Source organism: Drosophila miranda, chromosome 3, assembly GCF_003369915.1.
Source record: "Drosophila miranda strain MSH22 chromosome 3, D.miranda_PacBio2.1, whole genome shotgun sequence".
Taxonomy (NCBI): domain Eukaryota; kingdom Metazoa; phylum Arthropoda; class Insecta; order Diptera; family Drosophilidae; genus Drosophila; species Drosophila miranda.
The window spans coordinates 24,713,183-24,729,777 of NC_046676.1; the positions used below are offsets into that span (position 1 = coordinate 24,713,183).

Genomic DNA, 16,595 nt, shown 5'->3' on the forward strand with positions numbered 1-16,595 from the left:
AGCTGAGTGTGCTTATTTCGCTCGCTCTTTGCACCCAGTAATGAAGGGGTATATTTGATTAGACCGGACAATAAATATTTATGATCAGTAACATTCTCAATCTTATAGATGGTACAATTTCAATATACACACGTCGGCATAAGTATTTTGACAAAGCTATACGCAACGTTTAGCTTTGAATTTCGACAAATTGCTACATGTAAAAGCTCTCTTATCTGATTTACCGTTAAGTAGATGAATGCATAAAGTAGATCGCAAATTATCTTCGTAGTTGCACTTTGAGTTTTCTTAATATGCTTCTTATTCTCATTCGTAAGCTGAGCTTAGCTGAGCTTAGCTGAGCTTAAAAATTATTTTCGTTCAATAATTTGTTTAATATGGTTAAAACAAAGGAATTGAGTGAGTCTCTTAGAAATGAAATAATAGTGAAGTTTAACTCTGGTATTTTAGTGCAAAATATCAGTAGATTATGCAATATTTCACGTCAGACAATATATTACCAAATAAACAAATATAAAAAAACCCACACTACAAAAAACGTTTCATGATGTGGCAGACCACGAAAGACAACTGCCAAGGCAGACACTTTCATTTTGCGGAAATTTAAGCAGGATGTCTTAAAAACTCCTCGATCGGTTGCCAATGACTTGAAGGGAACAGGAAATTTTGATGTCAGCGAACGGACAATACGTAGACGTCTTAAGGAAACTGATTTTGGAACATATATTTTTAGAGCTATACTGCAAATAACACAGCGCAATAAGTCAAAGCGCCTTGAATTTGCCAAAAAATTGATCGGCAAATAATTTTAATTTTGGAAAAATTTTTTATGGCGCGATGCAAGTGCTTTTCAGTTTCACGGCTCAAAAAAAAAAGTTTTCGTAAGAAACCTAAAAGAACGTCGCAAAAAAGTGGCACCTATATGTGTAAGAGCGATCCATGGAGGTGGGACCATAATGTTTTATGGATGCGTCGCCTACAATGGCTTGGGAAATTTAGTGCCTGTAGATGGCAGCATGAATAAAGAGAAATATTTGGAAGTGCTAAACGATCACGCTTTCCCCTCTGGAGATAATTTGATTGGGGAGTCCTTTACATTCCAACAGGACAACGCCCGTGCCATAAAGCTAAAGTCGTTACCCAATTCTTGAAGGACATTGGGGTTAATACTTTGGACTGGCCGCTCCAGAGCGCAGAATTAAACATTATCGAGAATCTCTGGTCATATATAAAATGAAACCGGACTTCAAATTTGACAAGGAACCGTGAGAATAAAATCTGAGAGGTGAAATCACTCTGGAGAGAAATTATGCTGTCTTATATCCACAGCTTAGTGGAATCAGTTCCGAGACGTCTGCAATAGGTGATAGAGGCAAAGGGAGGATATATATTTTACTGATTCATTATAAAAAGTTACTTCGTTCCATTCGTTTTTGTTTTTTTTTTCACATTTTATAAAATGTCAAAATACTTATGCCACCGTCTGTTTACGAATAATTAATTTTCATTTCAGAATAAACGCACTTATCATACTTTTTGTACATATTTTTATAAGCTTAATATAATACCTATCTACGATAAATAAATATACTTTCTACTTAAAAAAAATAAAAAGTTACAACCAAATATGCAGTGCATAATTTTTGTCAAAATACTTATGCCGATGTGTGTAGCACGTTTTTACAATTTATGCATATTATCTGGCCAACAAACTATAAACAAAGAAACGCAACGTTTCTGCTTAATTGTCTTTAGATATTTTTTTCTAATAGTGGGTATCTCACAGTCGGAATGTCGACTCTACTGACTCTACTGTTATTTGTTGTTGGTTATTCGGTTTCGTCGCTGACTTCTGATTGTTTTCTGTTCCGATTTTCATTACTTAGCTTTGACGATCTTTGTGAGTTGAGAGCCAGAGACGAGACAGTGCCGAGGAGTTAGAGAAAGAGAGCCACAGAGACTGTGAGTGTTTCCGATTCCGATTTTGAGTGCAAGTTTGGGTTTCAGCTTAAGCTCCGGTCGCGCCATTTCCTCGGATCAGTCTGCGTTGAGCGTGCGTTGGCATTGGCAGCAAAAGAAGAAAACCTCTTAGCCGACTCCTCTCCTCCTCCTGCACCGCGTCACAGTGTGCTCGGCCACCCCCTCCCGCTGCAGACTTTGGTCGATATAGTTTTTCGGTTAGTTTACACTTCCACATAAACAGTTAACACCCAACACTGGCCATCACGACCGTCGTGTGTCCCGGTCGTCTACGTCTGCGACTGCCCACCCAAAATCAAATCAAGTGCAAAGTGAAACCCCCCGAATCGAACCAAACCAAACCAAACAGAACCGACGCGTGGTGCAATCAATGATAAGTCATCGAAAGTACAACCGATTGCAACAAATTTCGATCGAGTCGAGAATAGATTGCCAAACACTTGGAAATCGATGACCCAGCGGAAGTGACGAAAGACCTTTGTGCTCAGTTTATCGGATATTTGTTTGCTTTCAAGGAAAAGCCATTGGAATATCTGTTTGTTTTTCAATTTTCACTCGAATGTTTGTTTTTTTTTCAGCTTTACAAGTTTTACCTCTCTCTCTCGCTCGCTCGCTCGCTACCGCTCTCTTGGTTTCCGTGTGTGTTTCGGTTTTCCTATCAGTGTGTGCTGGTTAAGTTTTTCGCGACTGTTTTCCACATGTTGTTTTGCTGACTTTGCTAGAAAATTCATTGGCAAACCAAAGTAATTGTATTGCCCTTAGAAATATATGCTTATAAGAGCATTTTTCCTGGTCTTTTCGCAAACAATTTTTAAGTTTTCTCTGGAACTGACAGCGTGGCCAAATCCAGAAACGCTTATTTCTTTCTTCTGGTTCTGGCATGGTTCTATAATTTATTACAGTTTTTTTGGATGGCTGACATCGTTTTTAACGCTGCCAACCGGTTTACCAAATGTTCCAGAAGAATATAAATAAATACTAATACAGTTTTTTGTGGTAGAATTTCGTTATGGCCACAAGCATCAAACAGGAATGTTCAATTGTCTATTTGTTAATGGGTCGAAATATAAGCGCAAATTGTCGGAGCAACTGAGAGGCTAGATAGACAGGGTCGAAGCAATTGATACCCTATAGAATATATCTCAAGCATTATATATCTATTTTAGGGTCTTCATCCTATATTATAAGCTGTAATTTCCAACTTTCGATTGAATTATCTTCAGAAATAGGATCATTCCTAGATGGCGCTAAGATGCTCCACGTTCGTTGCCTAAGTCTTTAGATTGGCATTGAACGGAATCACAATTGTTGATTGTTTATTGTTGATTGTTGAGCTGCTCAATCAATATGGCTTGCTTTCATTGTTTTTGTTGCGGTATGTTTCAATGTTAAGGTCTACGCCAAAATACAACAAATATTTAATGCTAATGCCCAGCCGCAGCCCCAAGTGCGACTTTTTCAGTATTTCAGTTTTCTCTGTTTGTTTTTTATGGCGTTCGATTCAATGAGTCTTCCCCGATCCCCGATCTCCTCCACACCGCACACTGATGATGGTTCATGCCTAGCATAAATAAAACAACAAATTATTGTTACACATTTGGTTGCCAAGGCGGAAATAAATGGCATTAAATGGAGTCGTATCAAAATCGAATCAAAATCAAAATCATAACAAAACATGAAGAGAAATCATTTGGCCTGGCCAGGCCAACGAGAGGAGAAAGATCTGTTCGTCGTTAAATAGAAAGTGACCGAAATGGATCTTTAGACATAAGCAAAAAACCGAAAATTCGTCACAGTTGGAACATACCCTAACCGAAAACGAAGAGTCGCCTCCAATCGTTTGTTTTCGGCTCTTCTGGCCATCAATTCGTTGCCTAGGGCTTCGATACGATTTTGCCATTTTGAAGCTGCAAAAGAAATTTCCAAATATTTAATATGCATAAACCGTTTCTGTATCTCGCAGGGGGGGCTTGGTGAGCGGAGAGCGAATAGAGAGAGAGAGTCATTTATCTCAACACAAGCCCAGACGTAGCAAAATTATGCAAATCTTAGGGCATATACTCGTGCAGTTAAAGCTATCTCTCAATAGCCAATAGACAATGTAGATAGCTATCAGGTATATACACCAGTATATAATAGATTCCACGTTTTTCTCAACTCAAAATACATAAAAAAATATTGTTGGTAAACATCAACAATAGAGAGGATCGGTGCAAGAAAAAAGAATTCATCTCTTGATTTCTGACCTCTACAGACATGAATCGAAAGATCATCTGTCTCCGATTATTCAAGGTTTTCGCCTAACAAAATGTCAAGTTCAACGATCCCCCAACCTTCTCTTATACCCCATCCCCATGCATACATCAATCTGTCTGTTTCAAAGCCAACCCACGAAGAACTTTACAGAGTTCAACAAACAAAAACTATTACAAATACGAGATGGAGATGGAAATATGACAAAAATATGCCTCGAACGAAACTCAAATGGCGTTGGGTTGGAGCCTGTGAAGATTTTATGCAAATCATTGGTCGAGACCTCTAAACCTGTTTAGAGTTGGTGGCATTGTCTCTCTCAGATATCCCTCCATCCCATCCCATCGCAGCCACCAGCTACCAGCCACCGGCCCGTCGACCCATTTCCATCTTCTAATCCAAAATTTGCTTAATTCTATCGCACGAAATCGGACCATGTGGCTGTGGCTATGGCATTTGAAAGCGAAATGCCTTGAGCAAGCGAATGTAAAGAAATAGGCGAGTCATTAGGCCAATTGGCCAAGCACAAATGTGTTGAGTCACCATTTGGAAATGGAAAAGCAAGCGAAGGTTAGTGAAGGTTAGCAAAGTGGGCCTGATCTGTCAGTTGGTCAATTATCAGGCGAATCAATTAGCGATCAGGTGATAAACCCCCAAAAAATATGTGCAACTGTAGCAGCAGCTATCGGACAAGAGCTGGAGTGTATCCATGTGATGGGATTGGATTCGAATCATCTGCATGCCCAGACATCAGAGACTTTGGAGATCAACACGACGCATGCGATGCGACCGTGACCGTGCATTTTGATTAAGTTGTTTGTCTTCGAAGTTCGAACAGAAACTCTAGCTACAAACATCTTTGGGGCCCAACTCTGGCCCAACCCAGACAGACCAGACGCTGCTTGGGCTCTGGGATCTCTGGCAGAGCGGCGGCCTTGACACAAATTTGTGTTAGCGTCAAACACGAATCCCACGAAAATGCTCAAAAAATTAATCTCTCCGCTGAACAAATTGTTACGCATTTCGTTCATTATCTCTTCCACTTGCACAGACCTTAGCAGACCTTAGGCAATGGAAAACCCCAACCCTCCGCGTGAGTGCTAAGTACAGCGGTTATACCTTGATTTGATTTCTCTGATTTTCTCATTCGCGTCTCTTTCGGTATCGCGGATATACGCCTCATTTGCCATTAATTAGTGGAGCTATTGATGGCCTCATGAGGCGAGGCGAACAAAGGCAGGCAGTGTGCCACCGATCACCAATCACCAAATCACAAAATCACCGATCACCGCTGGATGCGGGGGAAAGTACAGTTGGCAGTGTTGGGAAACGGCCTTGGCTTCAATGTTTCCCTTAATTGAAAGCATTGAAAATTGGAAATCAATTGAGAGTGTTGTGTCGGATACATTCCGATTACAGCGGAATGCTTAAAATGTGCGAAAGTACAGTTAATAGTGTTGAAAAGAAGACATAAAAGTCCAACAAAAATTATGTTTGAGCTCTATTTAAATACTGTATAATTCTGTGGATTGCTTTTTTGCGTCCGCTGCGAAGGCTCTCGTCTAGGCGCCGCGCTTGAAGTCTCTATAAAGACTGGCACACTGTCGCCACTTGTTGGAGAAAGATTGGCTGCCGCTCGGCGGTGGGTTGGTCAGCTGTTCGGAGTAGCTGCACACGGGAGCTGGGGCGCGTTCCATCCTCGTGATGGTCATGTCAAAGCGCGGTGTCTTCCCCACATTCTCCGGTCGCTTGCGCAGAGCGGCTTGCGGCGGTTTCTCCTCCAGGACGGAATCATCCTCCAGCCTGGCATCCTCTGGGTGCTTCTGCATGAGCAGGTGGAAGCCGACAGGCTTGCGTCTGCACGTCAGGCGATCGATTACTTTCTGGTAGTTTGAGAACCTGATCGAGGGCAGCTGCAGGTGGTGAAAGCTGCGGCGACTGTCGTAGTAGCCCCCGGGGTGTCTCCCCAGGCCACTGTGACTGCCGTCGCTGGGATTAAAATCGTCGCCGGGCTCTAGATCCTCACTGCACCGCTGACTGGGGCAAGTGTGCCAGGAGTGCCAGTGATTTGCCTCCTCAGCCTCTGCGCGCTTGCGCAGCCACTCCTTGCTGGCGCCAGAGTAATCGTCCTGATTTTGTGCCTCGTCGCGATGGCTCATGGTCACGTCCCCGTCTTGGGCCTCGGCGCGAGAATCATTCGGCCTGGGCAGATTGTAGCCCCTGCGCGACTTTTGTAGCTCGTAGGCTTGGCGCTTGACTTCCTTCTGGCGCTGGTACCGCCGCCTCTTGCTGTAGTCCTTGGCCGCTCTGTTAGGGTCCTTAGCCCTACGGCGGGGTCGACTCGACTCTCGATTCCGCCTGTCGTCGGCATCGTAGATAACGTCGGACTTGGAGATACCTGGAGCCTGGGCATCGCGTCTCGCAGGTCCCCGGGTCCGCCTTCGCCTGTTTTCTTCAATGATCAGCTGCTGGCGCCGCATGTGCTCCTCGGGGTTCTGCAGGATGGTGCGCCGACCCACCTCCCACACGGGCCCACTTCGCTGGCTGCTGGCCATCGGCGGCTCCATGAGCTCTCCACTGGCCACAGGGCCATCATCGAACCGTTGCAACTGGGAATGCACCCCGGAGGGTGAGTCGTGGTTGTAGTTGCGCCAGTCGAAGCGCCTGTGGCTCAAGAGCCGCACCTGCTGCAGCTTTCCCCAGCAATGGTTCAGTCCCCGAGCCACTTTCAGCGTGCAATTCATTCTAAATATTGTTACAGAAAATTTTTATTACTATCAACACGAGGCTGAATATTTCTGAAATGATTGTTTGGTTTTTTTCTGAGAACTAATTTTTGTGTAGAAATCCAAGCTGAACAAATGTATTGTTTTGTTTGGAAAACTTTGAAAATGGATGACCGAAATTTTTGTGAACTGAATGCTTGGGAGGTTATGGAGATTGTGTGATGATTTGTTATCAAACAATTCGATTTGACAGAAAATGCCGGACTCCTAAATTGGGGTGTTGTGAAGGCATTTGAAGCATTATCTGAACAGACTAAAGGTATTTTGTAAGCGTGAATATCTTTTTCGTTGTTCATCAATCATTCATCATTGCTCATCAGAGAAAACTCTGAAGAATGGATAGTGCTGAAGTCCAAGAACCATCCAATTCCGGTCATCACTTCTTCACTTCCTCTGTATCTACTTATCATTTAATGGCCTTTGACTCGACTGCACTTCCGCCGGCAAGCGGATTTTGATCTCGCAGACAGACGGAAGCTGCCTTGAGTGGGGGACTTTTTTCAATCTTTTTTATCTGCTACACCTTTTATCTAGTAAGCCACGACTCGAGACTAACTAACGTAAGACAAATATTCTCTGCTACAGCTGGGCCCAACCGATTCCAACGCTCAGCAGCAAATTGGCGCCACCGACGAATCTCGAGCCCTACACCATGGCTGTCATAACGGATCATGACAGCAGTAGCAGCACCACCGAAACCTCCACAAACTCCACCTCTAGCACCAGCACCAGCACCACCCACAACCACAGCAACAACAACAGCAGCAACCTCAGCAATGGGAAACCTCAGCATAGCAATCGTGGACCGAGCAGCCAGCGCCAACAGTTGAGCACGGCCCTGACCATTCCAGAGTTTTTTGCCCACAAAAACATCTTCGTCACCGGCGGCACGGGCTTCCTGGGGACAGTCCTGATCGAGGCCCTGCTGGACACACATCCCGAAATCGGCACCATCTATGTTCTCGTCCGGGGTAAGAAGAAGTTCGATCCCAAGGAGCGGATCAATCGCCTGCTTCAGAAGCCGGTAAGTGTGGTTACATTTGGTGTGGGTTACTCGCGGGGCCCAAGGGTCACGACCATACCCCGCCCCTTGGCACTCTCGCTGACATCATGGGTGTATCATTAAAGCCAATTACGTGCCTCTTTATGGAGCGTTAATTTTTCAGAGTCGTAACCGGTCGAAGGGAACGGACAGACAGGGAGACCCACCGCGACCTCTTCCGCTTTGTCTGCTTAGCGGTTTCTGCCTCACGCCTCTTTCCACACATGTTTTCTACATATCTTTCTTTGGGATTTTATTCGGGTCTCTATTCACTTTGATATACCCTCTCCCATCTCCCATTTCCCATTAGAGAAGCATTCCGCACTCCCTCACCGCTTATGAAAGAGTAAATTGAACCATAATCGGTAAAGTGTTAGCCAGGTTATGGCTCTGTGCTAGTGGGGATATCTGAACAATCAGTTTAATCCACAAACTTCAGTAGTTTTAGCTGATTAATTTTAGATTAAGCATTAAGAATCTCTGAGATCTATTGTAATCTTTGAACCAGTAAGAGTATCTAAGACTTCGGTACAAGCTATGTATCTTTGCCATATTTCTTTACCTTCGAGTCTTCCCAACAATTAGTTAATTATAGTTTTAAACGCACTTTTTAATGGCGCAACAAGCACATTTTTGTTGGTTTTGGAAATTGCTTATTTATAAGAAAAAAACCGTTCCCCCCCCTGGTAGTAGTAGTAATCATAATTTGTAGACTCTCAGATACAAACAAGCAAACGGCTTATCGAAACAACGGCTTTTTCCCGCACAGATCTTCGAGAAGTACGCGGAGAAAACCCTGGCCAAGGTAGTGCCTGTCGTGGGGGAGCTGAGCGAGCCGAACTTCGGCTTCGGCCCGGATCTGCTCCAGGAGCTGATCAATCGCGTGCACGTGATCTACCACAGTGCGGCCACGATCAAGTTCAGCTCCCCGCTGCGCACTGCCATCCGCACCAATCTGACGGGCACGATGCGGACCATCGAGCTGGCCAAGCAGCTGAAGCATCTGTCAGCGTACATCTACTGCTCGACAGCCTTCTGCAACAGCAACAACCGCGGCCTGATCGCCGAGGAAGTGTACAAGTCACAGTTCGATCCTTACGACATGATGAAAATGGCCGAGGACGACGAGGCCTGGGTGGACTTCACCCAGCAGAAGTGCAAGGGTTACATCCAGGACCATCCCAACACGTACACATTCACTAAGAATCTGTCCGAGAACCTGCTGATGGCGGAGATGTCAGGACTTCCGGCGGCCATAGTCAGGCCATCGATTGGTAAGCGTTCGATTTATACATTCAAACAGAACCGACAACAATTTATAATTGATTGCTTTTCTAGTGTATGGCACCTTGGAGAATCCGATGAAGGGCTGGGTGGGCAACGCCAACTCCGGCCACTTGGGCTTCCTCGCCGGCTTCGTTAAGGGAATCTTTCGGACGATGTGCGGCCAGGCTTCGGCCGTGATTGACATCATTCCATGCGATTATGTGATCAACTCCTCCCTGGTCATGGGCTGGTATGTGGGGACCCGACAGCTGGAGCAGCCGGAGATCATCCACTGCACCTCGGGCGAAGTGAATCCGCTGACGCTGTCGGAGTTCTGCACGATCATCAACGACAGCGTGGAGCGGCATCCCCCCAACAGTTTCGTGTGGAAGCCACTGACCAAGCTGCGAAACGGCTGGCGCTACAATCTATTTTTTTATCTGTTTCATTTGCTGCCTGCCATGGTCTTTATAATTCCGGAGAAGCTCTTTGGCATTGGCATGCCACAGCACACGTAAGAATTCTGCTAGGACCTGCCTGAAGAATACCTCCTGCTCCCAGTTCTCAGATTGCCTCTCTTTCAGTGCCTATGAGTACATGCGCGTCTTCCAAAAAGGCACCAAGGCCTTTGACTACTTCCTGGACAAGGACTTCCGGTACTCCCTGAAGAATGCTCTCCGCATCTCCGCCATCATCCCGGAGAGCGATCGGCGGCGCTACAACTTCGATGCTAGCCAGTGCGACTGGTCGGAATTCATCGATCGCTGCCTCATAGGCATTCGACGCTTCTACTTCAAGGAGTCTGCGGTCACAACGGAATGGCACCGCAACTACTGGAAGGTGTAAGTACCCAGGACTAGTGGCCTTCTCTCCGAGCTCTCTCTCTGATCCAAGTCTTTCTCTCTCTCTCTTTCTCCTCCCTAACATCAGCTTCAATTTCCTCTACTATGCGGGCTATGCTGTCATCTTTGCCGTCCTGTACATTGCCCTCGTCCCCTTCCTGGGCATACAGATCGGTCTCACGCTGGCCGTGCTCATCTGGGGCTTCCTCGTCTGGCTGTAGGGGACCATCCCGCACTCCTGATCCTGATCCAGACTCCCTTGGACAGTGCAATATTTCTCTTTCTCCATATTCACTCTCCCGTTCTCCTGTTCGTTTCCATCGTAGTTTGTCTTTGTAGGGTATCCATGTATTTTACTTTTAAGTCCTTTCTCTTAACACAGTCTAGTACAAGTCAATGTTCGTCGAATCGATTCTCGGATTGAACATACGTTACAAAAAAACTGTATCATATGAAGAATAAACAAAAACAAAAGACCACACCAATCTATTCTCACACAGCAAAGCAAAATGTAGCCCAAAACTTAGTCACATTAACAACTATGTAAAATTATAAAACCCATAACTAAACTGAAAATATAATGAAAACGATTTTAGATTGTTTTGTAATTATCATCCGGTATATAGTCAAATAGTCGAATAGTACGAGAACTAAACTTTAAATAATTAAATGTATAACTATTATGCAAATAAATACGACAACTTTATCATTAAGGAAAAATCTCTTGTGTACTGACTATTCCACGATACGACAGATGGCTGCTAAGTGCTATGCCCGAAAGGATTTATAGTGTATGTATGTATGTACACTGCTTTCTTGCCAAAATTTCAGTTCTATTCCGTTTATTTTATGCATCAAATATATTTTTCATCTATTTATCTTATGCATTATCCTGTGATCATTGTGTTTTATTCAGGAGTCTACAAGGCTCTGTCTTATGTGCATAGGGTTAGGTTACACGTGTGGAACAGTAATCGGCACCAACACAATAAACTTTTTGTTTCATTTTGCCTACTGTCTACGCACACAAACGCACTGCAATGTGTGCGTGCCGACCGCAGCTTTAATTCCCATTTATCAAATCCTTTAAAATATTTTTCAAAAATTACATAGCATCTACATAAGCGTGACATGGATTCTACAGTGTCGTGAGTCAACATGAACAGTGGCGCCATGAATATTTTAGATATTGGTACAAACTACATGTAGAATGTACCATTTCATTGGTACATTTGTAGACATTAGCAATCTTCTGATGTAAAATCTTGTTCGCTGTTAACAAGGTTCTATGGGAAAAGGCCTAATGGGAAGAGCCATGCAGTGAGCGCGAGAGATATAGATATATGATTCACATGGCTTTCCAGTTGAGCTGGGAACAGAGTTGCTGGCCAAGAAAATAACCAATCCAAAACCGATTATGTCCCAAAATTCCTATACTTCTGGATATACCCTTATCCATGGACCTCTATCTGGCCCGAGCCTTCTTAGCTGGTCTGCGTTTTTATTACGTTTGGTATACCATCCTAAGGGTAGGGACAGCGCTAAAACCGAGAGAGAGATCGGTTGACAAACAACTTAGGCCACCAAAGAGAGGTATGCCTAATAACGATCACGTTATGCTTAGGCTACGATCATCATTATATCGTCATATGGTAGCGTAGCCAGCCAGCGATCATTCGTAGTTTTGCTTTTGCCGGGAGCGGAGAGCGAGCGCTCCATTCAGTTTCAAAACGAGCCGATATCGTAACTTCTCAGATACACACAAACCTGCAGATACGGTTACCAATACGCGTGCATCTGCATTTGTGTTTGTATTTTGTTTACAGTCGCATCAACATCTGGACAGGAGAAGAGAAAACATACGAAAGAAGCAAAGCAAAACGAACAACAAGCAGAAAGAGTGGAAGCGAAAGAAGGCCGTGTTTGGAGGAAAGAAAAATTGAACCCATTCTAGATCGATTTGCAAACGATCTTAGGCTCTAAACCCAGCGCCAGGCAACAGCAGCCGAAAGATAGATAGATAGATATCTATACCCATTTCGTACACCTGCAGAAATTATGGCCAGGTAAGTAGTGTTACTCAATGTGTCTTAAACAATGCAAGACCCGATCGTGGACCCGACTTGTCAGCGGTGTCTGTGTGTGTGTTTTTTTGGTAGCCCGTTTGACAACTTTCGGCCAAATTTTTCTCTTTTCTCCGCTCAAAAGCTGCTATTGAGGTTAGATATTCGGTGCAAAGTTCGAAATGCGGCAGATCTGCCAAGAAACATGCATTTAAACAATATTTGTGCACGATCTTTGACATCCACTCGAATGCATTTCTTGGAATATTGTTTCTAAAAGAGCAGCCGCAACGCAAATGTACAACAACTTCTCGTTATTCCATTGCATTAGCATATCTCGACACTTTCTTCTCCATCACATAAGAGTCGACTGTGTTCTCTGAGAGAGGGAGTGTTTACAGAGAGAGCGATTGCATTCTTCAGTCTCTACTCAAACTTTGACCTGTTGACGCCTTGCCTTTTTCCTTGCTGACTAGTGGGGAAGGGAAGTGTATCCACAGATCTGTAGATCTCTGGTGGAGCAAGCCAGAGATGACGTAAATGGTTCCGTTTTGCAGTCGTCAGAAAATCAAGCGGAAAATTACAGGTTGTCATATGTAGCTGAGGGAAGTTGAAAAACATGATCCATTACATACAATTACATGCAACTTTAGCAACATACTCTTTTCGAACGTTCATTAATAATCGCAAGAGTAAGCCAGAGATTTATTGGCCACCGCAAGGTTGGCCACAGTTGGTAGGGTCAGTTATCCAGGCAGACATCCGGTCAGACAGGCTAACAGACGATGATTGAGTCGAGGGTTCCTTAATTGCTGAGGTGGGAATAGCTTTTAAATTTATATGCACTGATACTCGTATAGTTATTAAATGTAATTAAAACGTGCACAGCCTATGGTTCCATCTACAAAACACTTTTTCCATCGAGTGTTGAGAATAGTTGAGTGGCTTCCCAGCACTGTTTCCGAACCAAAGTATAATTTGAAACAAATTTCAAGTAGCACCTCCGCCAATACAGTAAATCCCAGCAATTAATTACCCAAGATAAGCCGCGCCACTGACCAGATGGGAAATCTAATCAGAGTAACGGACAGTGCATGGTATCAGCCAGATAAGCAACCCAATTTACCACAGCACTGAATGGGATCAAAGACAGAAAAAGACAAGGCAACACATTTCTGCCTGTCTCTGGATCGGGTCACCCGCCTGCTTCGTTTCCCTTCTGTTTCGGGTAGTAGCTGCTCCAAAGTGAAAGCTCAATTTAGTTTAGACAGCAATCTCTGACAAGAGGCCGCCAGGGGGCAACATGCAATCATTAACCATGACTTGACGCCTTTTTTATGGACCTGCAAAGACCTTCAGGGCCTCGCCTGTGACTGCATGCGGAAATTTGCATTATTTTTGCATATAAATACTACAATATACATACATATAGGGAATGTTGCATTTCTTCGAGTTTCATATGGATTTGTTATGTAGAAATTATATCACGCATTTGTTGAGGGGAAAAACAGAGATTCGATCCCCTTCAATGATCATCATTATAAAATCATTTGGCATAACAAAAAATTTGAGATGGCGCGGACTGCAGATCATTAAAAGAAAAAATGTGCTTGGAGTTGGATAATTGAATGATCAAGTTGCGTGTGCCTTTCGTTGCTTGACGGGAAAAAGGTTTGGCAATACGCTGGGGACAGTTGAGAGGTGATGGGAGATGCCGAATGATATTTCAGTAGAGCTTACAGGAAAAGGCTATGGTCGCTCAGTTATGTCTGTCTGTCGACGGCAACAGCCTTCAAGCAATGAATTTAAGCATTATAAAAAAATCTGTATGGAATAAAGTTCCAAAGATCTCATGACTGAATTATGCCTTTAATTTTTCAGTTTCTAAATGCATTCCTTGGCATGTTATTTAATCAAATGACAGGTTTGAGTGCAGCCGAATACAATAGGCAATGTACCATTAGGCTAGAGTCAACTGGGACGCCCACAAATTGGATTTGAACAGTACGAGTATTGGCAGTGACCCGAAAACCGACACCCGGCACCTGCTAACAAATCATTAGCTAGATCAATATTAGAAGAGCCACAATGAGCAGTAGCTTAGAACTAGCAACTCACGCGGGAAACAGGTTTTGCCTTGGAATCCAGTCGGAGATGTCCACAGAGTCGCTTGGGGTTTCGTAAGTTTGCCACGACGCGACGACAGCAGCCACTGCCATTTGAATGGGAGATGAGAGAAAGTTTGATGAGAGTTCATTTTCATTTTATGGCATCTGAAAATACATGTAGAGGCAGTTGTTATATAAACAGAGATTGAAGGAAGAGAGACGATAACGACTGCGACTAACGTGTTCCTACAATTTTTCAGCTCTTCCATCACAGACTTCTATGCGGGGCGCAATGTGTTCATCACGGGCGCCACTGGCTTCGTGGGCGTCACCATTGTGGAGAAGCTGCTGCGCGATGTGCCCAAGGTGGGCAACCTGTATCTGCTGATGCGCGCCAAGAAGGGAAAGAGCGTGGAGGAGAGGCTCGAGGAGCTCAAGAAGAACTCTGTCTTTGATCGCTTCAAGGAGATGCAGCTGGAGTCGCGTCTCACGAAGATCGTCCCCATTGAGGGTGATGTGGGCTTGGACAACCTGGGAATCTCGCCAAAGGACCGCCAGACGCTGATCGATAATGTAAATGTGGTGTTCCATTCGGCGGCCACCCTAGACTTCTTTCAGTCCCTCAAGGAGACAACCAACATCAATCTGAAGGGAACACGACGAGTGGTTGAACTGTGCCAGCAGCTGAAGCAACTGGATTCGCTGGTCCATGTGTCCAGCGCCTATGTGAACGCCTATCTGACAGAGGTCGAGGAGAAGCTCTATCCTTCGCCCGACGATCCCGAGAAGATCATACAGCTGGCCGAAACCCTCAACGACGAGGCGCTAAAGGCACTCGAAAAGAAGTGAGTACCTGAAATTGGATTATTTTACAATTGTACGAAAATCTTTTACAGACTGCTCAAGGATCATCCGAATACGTACACTTTCACCAAGCACCTGGCCGAGCACGAGGTGGCCAATGCCGCCAGTAGCTTTCCCTGCGGCATTGTCCGCCCCAGCATGAGTGAGTGACAAACACACGGGGCTTCTACGCTTTTCGGATATAGAAACTTATACTTTCAGTCACGGCGGCTTGGAAGGAACCCATTCCTGGGTGGACCATCTCGAAGAACGGCCCCCAGGGCTTCTTTATGGGCGCCTCCAAGGGAGTGCTACGCCGCCTGCCCCTAGATCCGAGCATCATCATGGACTACATTCCCATCGATGTGGTGGTCAATGGCATCATCACCACCGGCTACTATGTCAATGCGCTCAAGGTGAAGAACGCCGGCCGTCCTGCCGAGCTGCAGATCTTCCACCTGACCTCCAGCACGTACAAGCCCTTCCGCTTCGATCTGATGGCGGACAAGATCAACAGCTATCTGCACGACTATCCTTTGAACAGCGCCGTCTGGTACCCTAATCTGCGGCTGGTCAAGAGCCTCTGGGTCTTTCGGCTGAGCGCCATACTGTTCCACTTTGTGCCTGCATTCTTCCTGGATATCGTTACCCGCATCACCGGCGGCCGTCCCATGTGAGTATCACAGAGATCTCTCTTAGAATAAGAGTTTATTTTCCACTGCTTACAGTTTGATGAGGCTGCACAAGAACGTGTGGAACTCGCTGAACACCCTGGAGCGCTTCATTTTCACGGAATGGCACTTTGACAGCAAGCGTCTACTGGCCCTTTCCAAGTCGATGGACGTGGTGGACAGGAATAAGTTCGTCATTGACATTGGCGAGCTGACGTGGGACGAGTACTTTTCTAACACCATTCGCGGAGTGCGGCAGTACCTCAGCAAGGAGTCACCCAAGAATCTGGAGAAGGCACGTCGCAAGGATAAAATGTTAGTGATCATATAGCACCCCTATTCTATATTCCATATTTCATCGGGATACTAACGAATCTATTTGGCAGTCTTCTCGGTCTGCATGTTGCCCTCCAGCTGCTGTTCTGGTTCGGAATATTCAAGCTGATCGTCTGGATCTCGGGAGTCTCCAGCGCCAAGGCGGCCCTTATCTTGCCCGTCTTCTATTATCTGTTTGGACTGCTCTAGTGCGGCCGTATTTCTAGTTGAGCATTCTCTCAATGTTATTCACGCTAAATACAATTTTAACACAAGGTTGGGTTTTACAAGAAATAAAAATACACAAAAAATAAATAATTGCGCGCAAAAGTTGGTTTTGTGCTTGTTGTTGTCAAGAATATATCGATATTGATATTACAAAAATATCATTTCTTATCGTAATAAACATCGGCCAGATCTGTTGAC

General features: G+C 44.8%; 2 protein-coding genes and 1 long non-coding RNA gene across 5 annotated transcripts; 2 read left to right on the forward strand and 1 right to left on the reverse strand.

The window, feature by feature from the left end:
* Positions 1 to 1,941: 1,941 nt before the first annotated feature.
* On the forward strand, positions 1,942 to 10,482 carry LOC108159655 (putative fatty acyl-CoA reductase CG8303; the record flags this gene model as incomplete). The annotated part of the gene is made up of 6 exons (XM_017293128.2): positions 1,942 to 2,177; positions 7,605 to 8,043; positions 8,831 to 9,335; positions 9,400 to 9,841; positions 9,912 to 10,169; positions 10,258 to 10,482. Coding segments are annotated over 6 exons (2,013 nt in total), but the record flags the coding sequence as incomplete, so codon positions are not given.
* Positions 10,483 to 11,839: 1,357 nt separating this feature from the next.
* LOC108159656 (putative fatty acyl-CoA reductase CG8306) lies at positions 11,840 to 16,484 on the forward strand. The gene is made up of 6 exons (XM_017293130.2): positions 11,840 to 12,235; positions 14,601 to 15,185; positions 15,237 to 15,346; positions 15,406 to 15,856; positions 15,912 to 16,169; positions 16,241 to 16,484. Exons 1-6 carry the CDS (start codon positions 12,228 to 12,230, stop codon positions 16,377 to 16,379), a joined length of 1,551 nt encoding a protein of 516 aa, XP_017148619.1. The 5' UTR covers positions 11,840 to 12,227; the 3' UTR covers positions 16,380 to 16,484.
* On the reverse strand, positions 12,285 to 16,317 carry LOC108159658. 3 transcript variants are annotated; one of them, XR_004472543.1, is made up of 6 exons: positions 16,226 to 16,317; positions 14,581 to 16,140; positions 14,351 to 14,505; positions 13,269 to 14,277; positions 12,894 to 13,044; positions 12,387 to 12,832 (listed from the first exon to the last, which is right to left on the reverse strand). It is a non-coding gene; the product is annotated as an uncharacterized LOC108159658 (long non-coding RNA). The 3 variants fall into 3 exon arrangements; XR_004472541.1 differs by having other exon boundaries at positions 12,285 to 12,832; positions 12,894 to 14,277; XR_004472542.1 differs by having other exon boundaries at positions 12,285 to 12,832; positions 12,894 to 14,280.
* Positions 16,485 to 16,595: the final 111 nt, after the last annotated feature.

Excerpts from the sequence above, each read along its gene's own strand:
- LOC108159656 (XM_017293130.2), top strand. Across the intron at positions 15,347-15,405 it reads CATTGTCCGCCCCAGCATGA|TCACGGCGGCTTGGAAGGAA; the intron begins GTGAGTGACAAA and ends TTATACTTTCAG. Across the intron at positions 15,857-15,911 it reads ATCACCGGCGGCCGTCCCAT|TTTGATGAGGCTGCACAAGA; the intron begins GTGAGTATCACA and ends CACTGCTTACAG.